A 17,739-nucleotide genomic window follows, 5' to 3' on the forward strand; every position below is an offset into this window, starting at 1 on the left:
AAAATAAATGGCAGAATTAAGGATTTATAAAACCACACTAAATCCCTTTAGTCTTACCTTAGATGGGCTGCTGCTGAAATAATAGAATATTTTCTCTCGATGAGAGAGAGTAGACTCGTTTTTGTGTGGCGAGATGTACACCGGGTGATTCTGGGACAGCTGTATTCTGCGAGGAGAGCCAATTCTCACAAAGGGGTAGGGCGAGAGTGGAGGAGAGTCCGTCTGCTCAGGAGGAAAAAAACACACTCAGCTGCTATCTACGGGAAGGCTTTTGTAAGCTGGTCATCTTAAACGTAGTTTAGATTTTTTCCCAACTACAGTCATAGCCTTACTTAGAACAGGGCAGGTTTTGTTGTACGCCTAGGCAATACCAGTATTTCACTTAACTGTATCTGAGGCTGGTGGATGACGCTGCTCGGTGCTGTGTATTTCGTGCAGGAGGAAACAGCAACTAGGCAGCAAAAGGGCTGAATATTTCAGTGCCAGAGTATATCCCTGAACTGGAATTTTTGTCATGAAAACAAATACTCCTTGAATTTGCTTTCCTTAAGATGAGGTTAGCTAAGAATATTGTACGGCACGCACAGTAAAGATGTATTTACTAACAAGAAGCGCAGCGCCATCTTACCCCATGTGAAGTATATTTCAGGGCAAATTCTTTGATCTGCTCGATGTAGATGTTGTTGTAGAACTGTATGAGGTCTCCTCGCTCCTCCTCCTCGCTGTCGCTGTTGGCGCCGGTCAGGCGGGTGGGAGTGGGAGGAGCGCTGCTGGGGTGCGGCACAGGCAGGGTGCTGCTGGAGCGCATCACGGGGCTGGAGTCTCTGCTCGCTGCGGAGACAAGCACAAAGTCCTTCACCCAGCCACAGCTGCTCTGCGTCTCAGTCCCCCGCAGTGAGCAGGAGCCTGCTGTCAGTACCGGTGATCCTGCTTAGCATCCTCCCTTACAGGAGACCGGCTAACTGCTGAGTATAGCTGCAGGAACACTTCATTTCTAACAGCTTACTGGATGAGCTGAAAGTGGTTTTTCTGACTAAAATTTCTTTTCTCAGGCATTTCTCCTATAATATTAACAGCAGCTCTTCCCTTGTTGCCAGCTGGTACAATTTCCAACAAGGAATGTCAGTCTTTTTGCAGCAAATGGTAGAAATATTTGGCTTAGTGGTATTTTTGCTGGTTTAATGTGGGAAGTTGTGAAATATGTTATTTTTGTTCCTCCCCTCCTTGCCACCTTTTTGTGACAGAAAACATTAAGACCTACAATTATACTGTCATCTATTAAGTATCTTGAAAGCTGGTTGTAAGAATATGCATCCTCACCTACTTGCTTTTCTATGCAAGAGTTCATTCAAGGGAAAACATGTTAGTTCAACTATCAGGGAAAGAATCTTTGTCTGCACTCCAGAAACATCCGATGTGCTGAACTAGATGCTGTGAGTGGCTGGTTTTTATCTATGAAGCCAGCCAGCTACCACCTCTCTGCTAAGCTATTACAAGAAACTGCTGCAGCTCCATGACTGTTGTAAGGAAGTAGCTATGAACATCAGCTGGCACTGATCTACTTTCACTCTACAACATGTTCTCTGGTGTACAAACTTAGCTGAGGAGTGCAGGCTGCTATCATTGTACACTCTTAGGGTAAACGCACACAGTGACAGGTTCAAAACTGTACTGTCAAAGCAGGTGTAATGCTAAGCTTCAGTTAGCAGCTCTTGTATGCTGTCAGTATGTGCTTAACTGTAGCTACGTTTATCAAAGAAGGAACTGCTTAGCGTGTGGGGTGACACAAAGTCCAACTTGTACTCTGCATATACTGTTTTGAAAGTGGGATCGAAACCAAACATCTGTAATTTGGAAACACTCACTTCTTTCTTTACTTCTCTCCTTACTTCTCTCTGTAGGTGAGTTCTGCTGGCTGCCGCTGTCACTGCTGCCAGACTGGCGGCGGCGTCTCCTGCCTTTTATCAGGACGCTCCGATACACCTGTGGAGAAACAAGAGCAGAACAGTGAGTATGACTGATGTGCAGTTACACAGCTGGGAAGCAACATTCTGCTTGACACATCTGCTTTTCAGAACACCGTGTCTGACATCACATTGTTTTCTGGAGGGGAAAATGCAGGCAGCCTCCTAATTGGATTGTTATCCAGTAGGCACTGTTGATGTAAGTTGTAAGTGAAGATATTTTCAAGTACAGGTATAGCCGAACAAAAGAAGCTTTCAGAAGTACAGGGTTTGGGTATGACTGCTATTTTTAAGGACGGTGGCTCAGAGACTGCATCATTTAATATTAAATCTTACTTAGTATTAGGTGATGTCATTTATTAAATGCCTTGGTTCTCCTTTGGGAACAGGGAGATTTCTATCTGTGCTTACGTGACTCCTGGCTTGTGGTTGTGTCCGGTAGCAGCGCATAATGTTCTGGAACGATCTGTCTTCCTTAGTAACCTACGAACACAGAGCATGAGTTCTTCTGTAGTGGTTTTTTGTTGTTTTTTTTTTCCCCACCGTTTGATTTGGTGAGGTTGTTTTGTGGGTTGTGTGAGCAATCTCTGGACTACCAAGCCTTAAAGAACACATTTTTATTCAGCTTACCTTAGCCATTACGTAGATAGCACACATCAGCAGCTGATCCAAATGCCTGTCCATCATGATTTCAGGGCAGTGCATCAAGGAATACTCAAAACATGTCCAGACCTTTTTCCGTAGCTCATCAGAGATATCCAGCTTGACAGAGAGATCCCGCAGACGAACGCTAGCTAAATGATACACCTGGTGGAAAAGAGACAGTGCCTAGGACCACAGCAACAGTGCTCCTTATCCAGGCTAGAGCATAGTTCAGACATGCACGCTCTCTAGAGCTTGTGCACATGATGAACTAATGACAAATACCAAAATTAACTTTTTTTGCATATAGAAATAAATGCTAAGACAGCATGTTTTTAAATTCTGCAATTATCTGAAGTACAGAAACAGCACCTATAGAAAGTGCTGTACTGAATAAATAAGAATATTTCAAAGGTGAATTTCTTCCTTTAAAAGAGCCTTGAAGAAGATGGACACCTTTAAGCTGCTGCTAGCCACGGATGTAAAGCTACTTCAGAACTTGGGACAGCTGTACTGTTCATCTGCTCCAGCAGGGAGAAACTGCCTGCACAGGAAATCTACTCTGCAGGCATGGAGCTGAATAATCAAAAGGTACGCATTATCTTTGAAACTAAATATTCTCTTACTAATATTAGAAATAAGGAAATATTTTAGTATCACAGAAGAGCAACCAGAATACAAACTTAGCAAAGCACAAATGAGGCTGAGAAGTACCTTTCTAAAGAAGAGGGAAAGCGAGCCCATCTTCCGGGGCCTAGCGGCTGCGGCAGCAGTGAGGTGCTGGGCCTGTCTCGGCTCTCCAGGTGTGATGTGCTGAACCGTGACCTGCCCCGGGAGCTGAAGCGTTGCCCCAGGCAGCTGAGTGCTCAGGGTGCCCGCGAGAGCCTGGGCACTGAGGGGCTGAATGGAACCAGAGACAGCTTGAGGCTGGGCCCCTACGTTTACCTGCACTGGGAAGAAAGTTATTCCTCCATTTTCATTGGCGATACCTGTAATTTAAGAAAGAGTCTGACATAAGAGCAAGTTGTGGTGAGGCAGATGGTGGTTTGTTCAGTGGCAATGGTGTTTTTTGTTAAGGCTTTTTAAAAATAATTCAGTAAATCTTATATTAGTTGCTTATAATTTGTAGTATATTATAGATACAGAATGTTTCAGCAGAATACTTTGAACTTCTTATCATTAAGGAGACAAGATGATAATGAAATTGAACTAATCTTTAATAATAATGTCACTTTCCTCCAGTTGAGGACGCAAGGCTCACTGAAATAACTAAGTCACTAATACACAGTCACTGGAAGAAGTTTGTGCTGTCAGTGTCCTGTCTCTAAATTCTGCTAATCTATTCATAGATAGATGAAATTCTAAATTCTTCTTTAATTCTTAAACCCGCTTTTTTTGCTCTGGGCATGCTGTTTCCCCCATATCCCCTTACTGCACACTGACACGTGGATAGAAACCAGCCTAATCCGACACCCGCTATTCTCTTACCTTGTACAGGTATGGTCACAGTTTGCCCGTTATTGGCTGTTACAGTGGCGGTTGCTACTGTAACCAGTGTCTGGCCAGGCACTGGAGTTACTGACACTGCTTCAGGATTCACATTCTGCACGGGCACCGTATTTACCACGGGCTGCTGGGAAACTCTGACTGGAGTTCCATTGTCAGAGGTATTTTCGTTATCAACAAACAGCCTTCTCCGTGTAGGATGGGCTGTAGGAGAACTGTATCTGTCATACAGGGTTGTAGGAGAAGAAATGCCTGAGGATTTAAAAGAAAAAAAAACAAAAAAACAACAACTAAATCTTGTTCTAAAATCCCTTATTATACAAATACATAAAAGAAATTTGATGAGAACCAAAACAAGACAGCTGGAAGCATTGAAAAATACTAATGTCTACGTCTGTGGCATACAGATTATGAGATGACTCAATCTCAAATAACGTGGTGTTGAATATCCTTTTCTCAGCACAAGTATTATGTTTTAGTTTCCCAGAAAAAAACCTGAAGCCTCGCAGAACTCGTGGAGCTTTTAATCTGGTGTAACAAGAAAACGAGCTGTTTAGGTGCTACTGATTAGAACGGAGGTGTTCATACATGTACGCGTGTGTGCACGTATTGTTAATATGCATAAACTCCTGAAACCACTCTGACACAGGACTATTTTGATCTGAAATAATTAATGTTTCTGTCTTAGATATCTGACTTAACTATGCGAGTTACAACAGAAATACCATTTACAAGTGCCTCATTTGTGCCTGACTGTACATTAAGATTACAGCAGCTTCCTTCCTGTATGCCATTTAGATTTGTAAATTCAAGGCGTGGTTTAAGACTGATAAATACGTTGTGCTTAAAAAAATAGCTCACCTTTTCCGAGGCCTCCGGTTTCAGCACGGACCTCGTTTAATCGCCTTGGTGTCAATGGAGAACCCACAACACTGCTGGCAGCAGATCTCTCAAAATACTGAGGTGGCATGACCTAAAATAGTTGTGCTTTTATTAGTGTGTCTGTAGCACAGATTCAAAGCATAACCGAATTTTAAAACTTCTAGACTAAAAACGTTGAACAGTGAAACTATATGGAGGAAAAGAACAAGGAAGAGCATTGAAAAATTACTGAAAATTTAAATTAAACACTTGATAATGATCGTACTACTCTAGAAGATACAACCCTGTAATAATCTATCTGTGAGTATAATTAAGAGTCTGTACTTAACCACATTTCTGTAGCAATTTTTTCAGGTGTGATTGTTTCATACCTCCCCTGTTCATTATTCATTGTGCTGCTACTCTATGTAACTATGGGGTGAGTCACATCAGCTGGATGTCTGCACGGGGATGTCTGTACAGCGATAACACGCCATGGACAAACACACATACTCTTTCTCTGCCCTGCTTAGCTTGGAGGGAGAAACTGAACTTCGGGCATGCAAAGCCTCTCCTTCAAGAGCTGATGTCTGCTCTCTGCCATCCTGTCTGAACAGGAAAAGATGCGAGACGTGTTATGGAATACAAAGAAGCACTCACCTCTTCACAGCTAGGAACTTTGTTGTCGTTATCTCTGATTCTGTCCCACAATATGGATTCCTGTTTCCAGGCCATGCTTTCCAAGATCTGTTCTTCAATATGATTAAGGTGTTTTACTACTTCCCGACAAAGGCCATCTTCTGCTCTAATGAATACCTCAATTACCTGTAAAGCAGAGAAGGATGAAGTCCATGCAATACTGAATAAATCAGTGACTGAGTCTAATATACTTGTTTTCATATATTTCTTCTTACAATAAAATTAATTCCTCAATTTTCAAGAAAGAGACTAGTGCAATTATTAGACTGCATCACTATAGTTCCATCAGCTGGCGGTCTGCAAGCTTCTCAGAAGGCAGGTATTCATACCTTCCTGAACTAGCAGTGAAGCATGTCAAGCAGCACTGCTGCACCAGCAGCTCAGGATCCCTGGTCACTAGCTCAAGATAAAGGACAGTTGCTCAGATGCTGCTCCTGTGTTAAACAACTCATTAACAGTGTTCTGATTTGTAAGTGCCCAAGCCAGCTGTAAAATATTCTCAATACAAAAATGGGCAAAAATGCAAAGGATGAAGAGTTAATGCACAATTTAGCATTTAAGTAAAGAGATTAATATAAGCCAAGAGTATGCAGGTCTTGATCCACATTTTTAGCTATTACACACTTTACCTTATAAAAGTGATAAACTGGAATGTCAAATATCTCAGTGATGAAGGGAAAGTTTCCAGGCAGCTTATACGTAAAGGTGACGATCTCAAGGCAGCACGCCAGCAGAGAGCGATGGAACACATCTTGCTCCAGTACAGCCTGCAAGAGAGGTGCCCACTTCAATGCTTCACTGACAGTGTAACTACAGAACAGTACAATGCTTTCTATTCTGCCTCAACAGCAGGATTAGATTATCAAGCTGTTAGAAAGAGATTTTCTTTTGTATGTGACGGAACAGAATCCAAATTAAGATTATTCTTTATAAATTTTACATATCCTTTTTGTTTGCTTTTTTTTTTTTTTGCTTTTGTTTTGGTTTCTTGTACAGTTTTTCCTCCATTCAGGTATGCTTTCCAACTACTTCTCAGAGATTTATTCATTTCAAATAGCATTATCTTGTCCTATAAGCAATTTCTTTTTTGTAGATCCAACTTTAAAAATAAGGTACAAATGGAGCAGTTGTCCTTACAGATAAGTCGGTGTCTCCCAGTCTCCTCCTCTCTTGCTCAATGACCGACTCCAAAACCTTGTAGTAGAGCACCTCAGCGCGACGGAAATGCTTGCTGGCAGCATCTGCAGGAATTGTAAACAGAAACAGTATTGTGAATTGCGACAAAAGAATCATTATTTATCTTAAACAACAGAGATAAAACAGTTTATTCTCGTGTGGATTTCTGTGCAGCTGTGGCTACGTTGCCTTCAGGACTAAACTGCACTAATGCTAAAGGGTTAATGAATCACTCTCCTCTATTGCACTGATCTGTGATTGCAGAGCACAACAGCTTATTACTGAGCTCAGAACCTGACAGAAAGCACCACGTATAAGAACAATCCTTAACACTGCTGAAATGTAAAGTATTCCAACATCAGGAAATACACTGTTTGGAAAAGCTCTGTGGGGATCCAAGTACACTGTGCAAGACAAAAGGAAGCAACTGCGTGGACGAGAACAGATACAAAGCACATAAGGCCTATTTTTTTAATTATTACTATTATTATTTAAAGAAATACATTCTTAGATTTGAAAGAAGAAAAATAATTCGGAGTGCTTTTCTTTCCTCCCTTCTGTAGAACATAAGAGTATCATGAAATTCCAATGATTTACACCAAGTATGATTATGAACGTTTATCCAGGGCTGAAAGTTGCCCTATCTTAAGGCTAGCAGGAAAAGGCAGAATAGAAAAGACTCTTGTGCTAAAGCACAGCCTCTCCGTAAGACAAAGTTTATGTGGAAGAGAGCAATGTTTTTAAATGCACATGAATTCCTATTTATGCAAGTAAAATGTTTCCCACCTTTGGACAAATGACTGAATTCTTCTTCAGACTGCATGCTCTGGCAGTATACTTCACACATTTCTTTTACTCTGCTTGCAATAGATTGCGAAGGATCTCTGGAACATGCCCTGAAAATACAAGCTATTTCAATGTACTATTTCTGCTAAGACAAAACAAACACAAAAACACACACAAAAAAAACCAAAAACCCTACAATATGATTAAAGCATGAAACCATAAATATCTTTGATAGATAGCAATGCAAACACACCCCCACGTGCCTTGCTGCACATACACTGTGAGACACCCACAGCGTATTGTACTGCAGTGAGCGTGCACATCGCTTCGTGATATAGTACTGAACAACACATGCCATGTGATATAAAAAGTGCTTTATAATATCATGTGCCTGAGGGGAAAATTTATGTACACGGAGAAAAAGAAATTATTTTCAATATCCTCCAGTATGGAATGAGTTGCCAGGTGGTGAAGCTTGCTAATTTGTAAAAAGAGAACTCCTGAAAAAAAGGCATTTGCAGTTTGCTGGTAGAGAAGCTCAGAATGCTGGGTTGAGAATGTTGTGTGTTCTTACAGCAGTCCCAAGGTTGAACATGTAGAAATAAAAGACAAGAGCCTTTTTAAAGTTAAATGTCCCTCTCGCTCCTCTTCCACTTCAAGACTTCCAAAACTTCACCTTCTAAATGACGCCATTTAGCAGTAACATCTGTTATTGTAATTTCACTTTTAAACCAGTTTTTCTGTTAGCTAAGCATCAAACCTACCTGAAGATTTGCTCCAGATTTTCACTGGGGGCATTTTTCAGCCCAGCCAGCATGGTATGAAGGCGGCTCAAGCTGTATGTTGCTATGGAAACAGGCGTCACGTAGGGGTTGCTCTCCTTAATGTACTTGCGGCCAGTGAGGGGGGTCGTAACCCGAAGCGATTTAGACTAAAAAGAAAAAAAAAAAAAAGGCATCTATCTGCGCATTATCACAAAACGTAGAGCTCATAACCTGGGGGTGACAGGCACTAGAATGCTTTCTTAACTGGTTGCAGTATATATCTGGGAAAAGAGAGCAGGAATCAAACCACCCAAACCAGTTCATGTCTCAGTAACAGCCAGCAATGACGGAGCTATCTGTGTCACTCGGATGTCTGCATCAAATACCAGCACAGAAACGTGTGAGCAGTGACAAAATGACCTCACCCTGAAACACCAGAATTGGACAACTCCTCCTCCATAAAACGGCAAGAGGTGGTGCCAGACTCACTCTGTCAAAGTGTTGCTGCAAATTATGCTTCACTTGTACTCGCTCGGCTGTTTCCGTTCCTGAGGGTGTATTTAAGCACCGTGTGAGAGTTCCAATTTCTTCATCTGCATCCTCCCCAAGAAATATTCGCTCGTCGAGATTTCCTACTGACAAAACATACTCCTCATAGGCCTTGTTGATGGCTTTGCTACAAGGAAGGAAAAGACAGACAGAAAACCCCTTTATTTAGACAGTGCTCTCTTTACCTGCTTTCTGACTGAGCACGCTTCTGGCCTGTCAGAGGTCTACCTCACAACTTCCTTCAGCCTCATGTAAAACCTACGATATCTTACGCATGACGGTGGCATTACTTTTCCTTTGTACCTGATGGCTTGCCATTTGGAGTAGCCACAGGAGGAGCGTAACACAACGCAGAGAACTGGTATTTGGCTCCGAACTCCTCAGAACTTAGGCAGCATCACATCACCATAAACTGCACTTACCATTTCTGTACCATTTAAATGCACACCATAGTACCTCTAGGATTAAAAAGCACGGAACATCACCGCACTTGATCCTTCCCTCCTGCCTGCCTCCCACTCAGTGTGCCCCACAGCTTTTTCTTCCTAACACTTTACGTTATATAGAAAAAAACATGGAAACATATAAACAGAAGCAGACATCAGGCAATGCTGTACTGAAAATCATTCCTCTGATGCCTCAGCCATCAAAGAAAAAGAGCTGAAACACCTTCTAATATAATACACAAATAGTAACACATTTATAAACTAGCTAGTATTCATGTTAAGACAGATAATAAACCAAAGGGATACAAATGCAGGCCAAAGCACAAGTTGACTCACAAGCTATCTCCAAAGTTTCCAGGATCTAGAAATCCAGTCAGATTCTCATCTTTTCCTTTTAAAAGCTGTAAGAGCAAAGAATGGATATTTGAGTTGTTAAAGTTCAGAAGCTAAGAAGTAGGGAAGCATTTTTCTGCATCCTGAATGCACTGACCAACCTTCTTGTCAAAAAGTTTCCGAATGTACGGCTTCCAGAAATGCTCCTTGATGCCTTTTGCTTCTAAAACTAATCCGTAATGTAGCGAACACAGTTTTTCAATGATGCAGGGAGGGTCAGATGATACTTTATAATCCTTACTATGAAAGTCTTCAGGTAGACCTGTAATTGCAAACAGTTTTCATTTTGTAAATTTGTGCCTTACTAAACTCAAATTCTATGCTATGTGGCCTAGGTAGTCTGAAATTTAAATAGTAAACTAGTTTGTTCCCTTGAAAGAAATGCAGTGCATCCTTAATGGGATAATCTTATCAAAACTGCCCTTCCAGTGACAAACCTAAAAAGTTTAGATATTTGGTGATTAAAAAATATCAGTTCTAGTAGAAAAATGTAGTAGCACTTGTGAACTATAACATTTATTCAAATCAATTTGAGATAATGGTCTCTGTTCATCTCCAAGCCACTACAAGGCAGTAAATACTCCACAATACTGAAAATGAAGCACAGGCACTGAAGGAGTTACCTCCTAGATTCAGTGGAAGCTTCTCACCGTTCACTCATGTTTTTAGTTACCAAGTCAACCCATGTTTCCATTATTTTGAGAAGGAACAACCCAAGAAGGAGAGAGAAACAGTCGAGGTGCCTGCCTTGTATCTGAGCACAGGACCTTCCCAAACTGCTGCCTGGGATCTCTACGATGTGACTGTGTCCCATCATGACTGGGTCATTGCACCCCTTTCACTGACATGAACGTATCATTAACAAAACGTTTCGTTTGGAAAGTCCTTCCATGCTATTCCCATAGGACATTGAGTTCCTCACTGAATACACTATTTACAAAATTCAATAATGCGTTACTCCACTACACTGGTAGAAATATAACTGTGTAGCCAGAGGAAATAATAATTCCCACGTATTTCAAAGCACTATCATTCAATTTATTCTCTGCTATGTATGTTCATATCCATTTCAACAGCCTCAGAAGTCCACGCAGACTTTTTTTTCCAACATACCTTTAAAACTGGGGTTCAGAAGTTCTTTATGGTTAGGACACTGGAGAGCATTTCCATACACTAGATCCAAAGCACATAACAAGAGATGATAGGAGTTGACCAAGTCATCACTGATCATGGGAAAATTACCTTCAATACGAGAAAGATAAATGAGATTAGTTTATATTAGCATAGACTTAAAATTATTTTACAAAACAAAACTATTGAGATTTGTGTTTCCCATCAGCAGTGGAGTTCTTGAAGCACGGATTTTGGTGACTAGATCATCAATATCTGGATAGAAACCCAGGGAGTAAGACAGGCACACAGTTCATAGCATACAGCACGTATAATTGCTTTAGTTCACGTTTATGTTCAGTTTTCTGATTCCATGTTTGTGAAAAAATAATTTCAAGGTAGATAATTGGAAGTAAAGAAATGAAATTTGTATTAACTGCGCACTTTCATCAGTTCTTTCCAAACCACTGAAACTTCATGACAGAAATCAAAGTCCTAAATATAACAGCAAAAAGTTAATTAATATCATAACAGAGTGACTGCCATACCAGGATCAACCTCATAAACATAAAATCTAGCCCAGCAGTGGCTACTGACAGCGACTCAAAATAAATCTCATTTTACACCACCAGCAGTTCCATAAAAACGATTTGTTAAAGTCAGTGCCATTTCAAACAACAGCTTACTGCTCCCTTCCACCAAGCATGAAATCATACGAACCAGTTACCTCGATGCAGGAGAGATCTTTTTTTTTTTTAATTTCTATTTTAAAGAAATTAAAAAGTTATAGAGTGTAAAAATAAATTCTTAAAAGCAGTGCACAAGAGCAGCTTTATTGCCAGAAAAGGTCACTACCTTCCTCTGCAGCGTATACCAACGTACGAGCAAGATCTGTGCCTTCTGCACTTGTGAAACTGAGCACAGCGATGCTGAGGCTCGCAGAAATCTCATGGTGACAAGCCTCAACTTGCCAGCAGTGTGCGGTTGCCATGATAAGGATTACTGCCAGCCCTCAAAGCACAGCAAACAAATGGGGAATATTCAGTTCCTCCGATGGTATAGGCTGAGTTTACACTTCTGTACTGCCACGCTTTAATAAAGTTACCACTAGTCACTTACTAATTTCGCAGTTTATAAGTACTGTAATTTTTTGTTTCATCTTGTGAAACTTAATTGGCTATGTTATCAACACAGCGTCCAGGTCTACAAAGTTGATTTGTATGTCTGAAACTGCTTGCCAATTAACACGTAGCTAATTGATGACCTAGTTACTCAAACACACTAACCAATCACTCAGCAAGAGCCAGACTCGCTCAGACCCCGTGCACCTGCTCCGGTGCCACCTGCAGCCTGTGCAGAAGCAGCAGCTTCCACACAGGACACAGCTGTTTGGTGCAGCACTCACAGCCTTCCTCATCTTCTACAAAGACCCAGGGATATTGCCAGTAACTTTTCCAAAGTGAAGCCTGCTGGCAACCCTCTGCTGTGCGGCAAAAAGAAAGGCTAAGCTGGATGGGACAAGCTACTGCCAGGTAATTCCACACTGGACAACCTACAGTGTCCTCTTCTCAAAAGCAACCAATGAGATACATCACACTGCGGGCAACCTAGCACCAATTCACCTTGCAATCCCAAACACCAACCGTCCCACAAGCTCTCTTTTCTCATCAAGTTCCCACAGCAAGTGTAAGAACTCTCTGGAAATTACAAATGGACCAGAATACTATCTAACTTATGTCTAAAGAACTCCAAGTGAACTCTCACCTGAACATTACATGAATCAATTCCTAATGATGACAGACTGGAGATTATGTTGCTCGACTGAACAACTTCAGCCGAAAATTTCAGGGAGCTTCTCTGTCCTTCATGCCAAAGGATTTACTTCTGTTCCCTCCTGTCTTTTTCTCAAATCAGTCATTAAGAAGAAAAATGACTGAAATCCTCTGCTATTCTTATTAGCTTTAAGGGTGCTTTTACAATAAAGGCAATAGATTATTGCAATATGCTGGCTCTTCCCTGCTCTGTTTCCACAGAAGTCTGTAGCAGAGCATTTCCACACGTATGTTCTGAGGGAATCTGAGTCTTCAAGCCAGCCAGCCATTTACACACACACTGCCATGTCCAAAAAGCAAGAGATAATCATCCTTGGCAGAAAGATGCAGACCTACTCAGTAATGCATATGATTATTCAATACAATTGATATATGCACTGTAAAAGGTGTGTATGAGTGGAGGGTAGGTCAAAAAATCAAAAACACTGTCTGTGAGAATGCCATGGAAGTACCCTCAGCTTCAGTTCTATGACACATTTTTGTTAAGTTATAGAAAAGAATCCATTACATATTATCACCGCTGTTGGAAACTTATGAGGAATTTAAAATCATCTTTGTTCCTACGGAACATAAAACAATACTTTATATTAACTACAACTGTGTCTAAACATGAATTGTCTAAAACTCTAAGCTAATTTTCCCTTGGAATTACAGCCTAAATTGCCAAAATACAGGAAATATTGTAGCAGTACTTCATATAAAACTATCGAACTGTCTGGACACACTGCTTACCTTAGATAATGGTAAAACATACGGCTGCAGAAATTTCAAGTGCTTTTGTCCAGGCTGCCCCAGTAAGGCACTTCCTGCTAAGGGCCTGCAGCCACCTAATGTTTACAGACTGATACAGACTAACAAGAACAGGTTTGTAGAATTCAGCCCCCTTCAAATCTCTTACCTTTGGCATGAACAAACAGCACCCAACAAAACTGGAAAACTTCAGTCACCGTGCACGGCTGTCGCCTTTTGGGGAAAAACACAGCGAGAAGACACAAGAAGCTCGGTGAATTAAGACAGACGGACATTCCATCGTTCTGAAAGAAAGTTAAGCTTTGCCACAGAGCACCTAAAATCTTAACCACGTCCCTCCCCCCCAAAAAAAAACAAAACCAAAAACCTGACTGAAGTAACACAGTAGCTGCTCGGAGCTTTACTGCAGACACAAGGGGAAACCCCAGCACAGGATTCAAATGTCACTACATCAACGTAACAGAGCACCAGACCTGGAATGCCTTCTTCTTAAGCATTCTGAGCAATATAAGCACGTGTACATGTTCTGCGAGGCACATGTTACACAGCATGCTGAGATTAACACGCTGTTTGTTCACAGCCACGTACTTCAGTAAAGCATTTTTGCATAGAATTTTACATAACATGGAGAATTTTGAAATACAACAAATAACAACAATAATCAACACTAAGCTCCTCTACTGTTTTTACCTAGTTGTTCATGAGGCTCTTCTGCCAATCAGAAGCTCTGTACCTACCCACGGCCAGTTACTTCTTAGCCCTGCTACTTAGACCAGTTTTCCTCTGCATCCATCCCGAGCATTCACTTCCACATTTCTGGCTACACTCCGCAGCTGTACTTGGTAACAGGAAAATCCTGGCATAGTAATCAACTCATCTAAATTATTATTTTTTTTTCTTCAAAAAATTAGAAACCGTACTTATGAATGTACAGCAAGGAGGGATAAAAACAAACAAAAGCCCCCACCCTTCTCTAGCATCTCTTTTAATTCAGCATCCTTGCTAGTTTCCATATAATGGACCACCCCAAGTGCTATTTCGCACACCACATTCCAGCCTCCAGACAGGGCATTAGAGCAAGAAGGCGGCACACAGATACGTTTTAGCAAATATGATCACAGTCCTTCTGGACTTTCTTCTGTTTCTTTTATGTGTAGCTGTCAGTTTAGACCATAAGACAGCTGCAAGCCTCAAAGCTAAGGAAAGTTTGCACGATGTAAGCCAGTCTTTGCTGGGTTTTCTCTGCTTCTAGAAGCACTGTTTGCTCTGTAAGTCTTATTTATACTATATATGTCTTATTCAATGTAAGTCTTATTTATAATATACATAAAATATTATTTATTTTATTTAGTGCTATATACTAGAGTTGGAAATTCTTCTTTCATTCAGGCCAAATTCACTCAGGTGAGGTCACGTTCTCAATTTCTCCAGTAGTTTTGTCAGCCTACATTCATTTATTTGCTTACTCCATCAGGGTACGTAGGGAATGGTTTTAAATGTTAAAAGCATGTACACTTCACACAAAAACTTGGAATTATCCTCTGACTTAATCTTCAAAATGACTTCATGCTTTGCTATCCAAGCGAACTAGCAGGGCTGACTTCTAACCGTAGAACTATACACGTGCTGCAATTCCCATGTTATGTGCTCATCTCAATACAGCTGCAACTCAGTGTTAGTTACAAATGCCACCATGTTATGCTCACAAAAAACATCAAGGAGAAAAAGAAAACATGGTAAGAAATTGAGAAACAGAGAAATAAAGCTTCCACTATGAAGTAAAAAAGCGTAAGATCTGCCTCTATAAAGAAAACTCCAGGAATTAATAGGCAGGTCACCATGCTGAGCCATTCCACGAGCTACCGAGGCCGCACAGATCATAAAGCGATCTGATTCACTCCGCCTTCTCCACCCTACAGATAGCATTTCTTTCGCCTAAGGGCTGATTTTCATCTTCCCCTTTTATTTCCCCCCCCACATCACAGAAACTTATCAGCTTTGGAGCTTCACACACCCTGTCAGATCGGACAGAAGAGAAAGCAGATTCCAAGATCACTGTAAGAGAGGCCCAGCAGACCACTTCTGTTACCATAAAGAACTACTATGAAAATACAGTTCAAAACACAATAAAAATATCCAAACAACCTATGTTTTTTGTAACAGCCGTGGTCTAACATCAGTCTGGAAATAACAGAACCGTACCTCTGTTTTCTTCCTCTCTGCTGACGAGGTTGATCCTCCTGAGGGTATCTGAAAATGTCCTGAAAAATGGGCTCGTACTTCTTAAAAATCACTGCAGAAACCGTGAAGTTTCTCTCCAGTCTTTCAGTTCGTTCTCGGAACTGGGAGGGTAGATTTGCCATGTCTTCCCATTTCTTCATCTTGTTAAAAAACTCAATCAAGCTGAAGATATTGAACAGGTTAGATCTGAGAGGGGGAGCTTTTAGTTTGCTTTTGTTTTCACTTTGTTTGTTTTTCAGAAACATGCTATACCTGTATATTTACTTACAGCAAAAGTGTAACTTATACTTTCCGTACTGATAAAACAGCAGCATTGTAAACATGACAATTACAGTTTTAAGTGTTCACAGCCAGTTCCTCATTCACAAACAATGAAGAGCTGAGACAGCTCACAGCACGCTGCCATCCCCAGCTGATGACCGCAGTAACTGTACGGCTGTGGCTCCTGGCTGTCCTCACACAGACACAACCAGCTCCAGCAGCCCGGTTACTATCGAGTCAGATTTCTGAATAACTTACTTACTTCAGTGAAACAAAATCTGAACTCTGCCGAACACTAAGAAGACTCCCCAAAGTGTAAAAAACTAAGGGAAGTGTACCAACACACGTTTCAGTTCATAAATTTGGCTTCCATTGGTTTTTGCTGCTTTTCTACCCATATTTTTGTTCAGCGTTATCAATCTTTTATAGCCCAAATTGCAGAAACTACTCAGCCTTACTCAGTTCCTTGAGCCTCCCATTTACAAAGAAATGTTTTAGAAGTAAATTTGTGCATTGTTTCAACAAACAGCAGCACTCCAGCAGGAAGGGGGAGAGGACTCCATGTTCACACGGACATTCCATTTTTTGCCAACCTAGTGAATGGCTACCACACAACCATACTGCTGTCATCAGCTTCAAGAAGTTTTTCTTCATCATTCGATAGACAAAATCACTTGATAAAAGTTTATCAGAATCCAGCATCGCTTTTGTTTCATAGAGGACTTACAGATGAAAAGTGAAATATTCTCACCAAAACAAAAAGCATGAGTATTTTCAGGGCCACTTAAAGCATCTACCCGTGTGTGAAGCTCACACTTTGCACGCTCTTCAGGTGCAGGCTGTTCTTCATGAGTCGCTTTCTCCCACTCTTGAGTGTGAGAAGTTAAATCTCTAATTTGTTTTCACAACTTATGAGTGAAAAACCATCCTACCCGCGTGGCAATGAGCTACAGCGCACAGATCCCTGCCATATAAATTCTGCAACAACAACACCCGGACTTTGTTCTTCAGTTCTGAGTTTTTCAAGATGCTTTAAATCGACAAAACAAAGAGTTACCTTTGTTCCGAGCAGCGCAAAATGCGTGTCAGGGATACGTAATTTCCCTCCACCGTCCCTCTGCTCACGGTGGGGATGGCTTTCCTGCAGGCCACGTACAGGGCACACGCCAGCCAGTGCAGCTCATTGCCCTGTGAAGCGGAACGCGACGCACGTCAAGCCCTCCCTGAGCTGCCAGACACCTGCAGCTCCATGCCCCGCACCGAGGCATGGAACACGGTGCTATGAACTGATGGCATCACCCCACCACCACCACCACCACCATCGCCGCCATCTCGTTGTTCTGAAGCGCCCGCTGGCTGCGTTGTGCCTTCAGCCACACGAGCAGCACCTGCTGAGCAGTGCGGTGCGTAGAGCTGACAGCATCAAAGCAGCAGCAACACAATATGTGAGATACATCGCTAAACATCACTCTTGCCCCACGGTTCAGCAACAGGGCTACTGCTGCTTTTCTACAGGGATATTCTGTACTAGCTCCGCGTAAAGAGAAAAAACAAGTTAACAGCAGCCACTGCTCCTTTCTATCTCAACGCTCGCAGCAGCAGGTTTCCACGTTTCTCTCTTACACAACAGAACAGTCTCGACTCGGCAGCTAAAGGCGCAAGCTGATTCCAACCGAGCCGTAACCGACCGTCGCCCCGCACTGAGAAACAACGCCGTAGCGGGGCACGCAGACTAGGGACACAGAGCGGCACGGGCCCG

The 17,739-nt window shown here is 41.7% G+C and overlaps 2 protein-coding genes across 10 annotated transcripts in view; one reads left to right on the plus strand and one right to left on the minus strand.

The window, feature by feature from the left end:
• AKTIP (AKT interacting protein) overlaps window positions 1–5,858 on the plus strand; it is a 25,084-nt gene extending 19,226 nt beyond the window's left edge. For all 8 annotated transcript variants that reach the window (XM_021408943.1, XM_021408941.1, XM_021408939.1 and 5 more), the window contains 3 exons: window positions 1,902–2,007; window positions 3,042–3,197; window positions 4,104–5,858. The gene's annotated coding sequence lies outside the window, so the exon portion shown is untranslated. The remainder of the gene's footprint in view (window positions 1–1,901; window positions 2,008–3,041; window positions 3,198–4,103) is intronic.
• Window positions 1–17,739, minus strand: part of RBL2 (RB transcriptional corepressor like 2) — a 20,809-nt gene that overhangs the window by 2,612 nt on the left and 458 nt on the right. The window contains exons 2-21 of one of the 2 annotated variants that reach the window (XM_021408934.1): window positions 17,038–17,168; window positions 15,681–15,881; window positions 13,627–13,691; window positions 10,900–11,028; window positions 9,888–10,048; window positions 9,730–9,794; window positions 8,888–9,074; window positions 8,399–8,565; window positions 7,635–7,744; window positions 6,810–6,913; window positions 6,302–6,439; window positions 5,634–5,798; window positions 4,974–5,085; window positions 4,095–4,364; window positions 3,321–3,595; window positions 2,595–2,771; window positions 2,376–2,447; window positions 1,866–1,983; window positions 629–831; window positions 58–222 (exon numbers count right to left, since the gene is read on the minus strand). In XM_021408934.1, the coding sequence (XP_021264609.1) occupies window positions 58–222; window positions 629–831; window positions 1,866–1,983; window positions 2,376–2,447; window positions 2,595–2,771; window positions 3,321–3,595; window positions 4,095–4,364; window positions 4,974–5,085; window positions 5,634–5,798; window positions 6,302–6,439; window positions 6,810–6,913; window positions 7,635–7,744; window positions 8,399–8,565; window positions 8,888–9,074; window positions 9,730–9,794; window positions 9,888–10,048; window positions 10,900–11,028; window positions 13,627–13,691; window positions 15,681–15,881; window positions 17,038–17,168 (3,015 nt within the window). Of the gene's footprint in view, window positions 1–57; window positions 223–628; window positions 832–1,865; window positions 1,984–2,375; window positions 2,448–2,594; window positions 2,772–3,320; window positions 3,596–4,094; window positions 4,365–4,973; window positions 5,086–5,633; window positions 5,799–6,301; window positions 6,440–6,809; window positions 6,914–7,634; window positions 7,745–8,398; window positions 8,566–8,887; window positions 9,075–9,729; window positions 9,795–9,887; window positions 10,049–10,899; window positions 11,029–11,751; window positions 11,903–13,626; window positions 13,692–15,680; window positions 15,882–17,037; window positions 17,169–17,739 lie in introns of those variants that run through there. The other variant, XM_021408935.1, reaches the window with a different exon arrangement.

This window comes from Numida meleagris, chromosome 10 (assembly GCF_002078875.1).
Source record: "Numida meleagris isolate 19003 breed g44 Domestic line chromosome 10, NumMel1.0, whole genome shotgun sequence".
NCBI lineage: Eukaryota > Metazoa > Chordata > Aves > Galliformes > Numididae > Numida > Numida meleagris.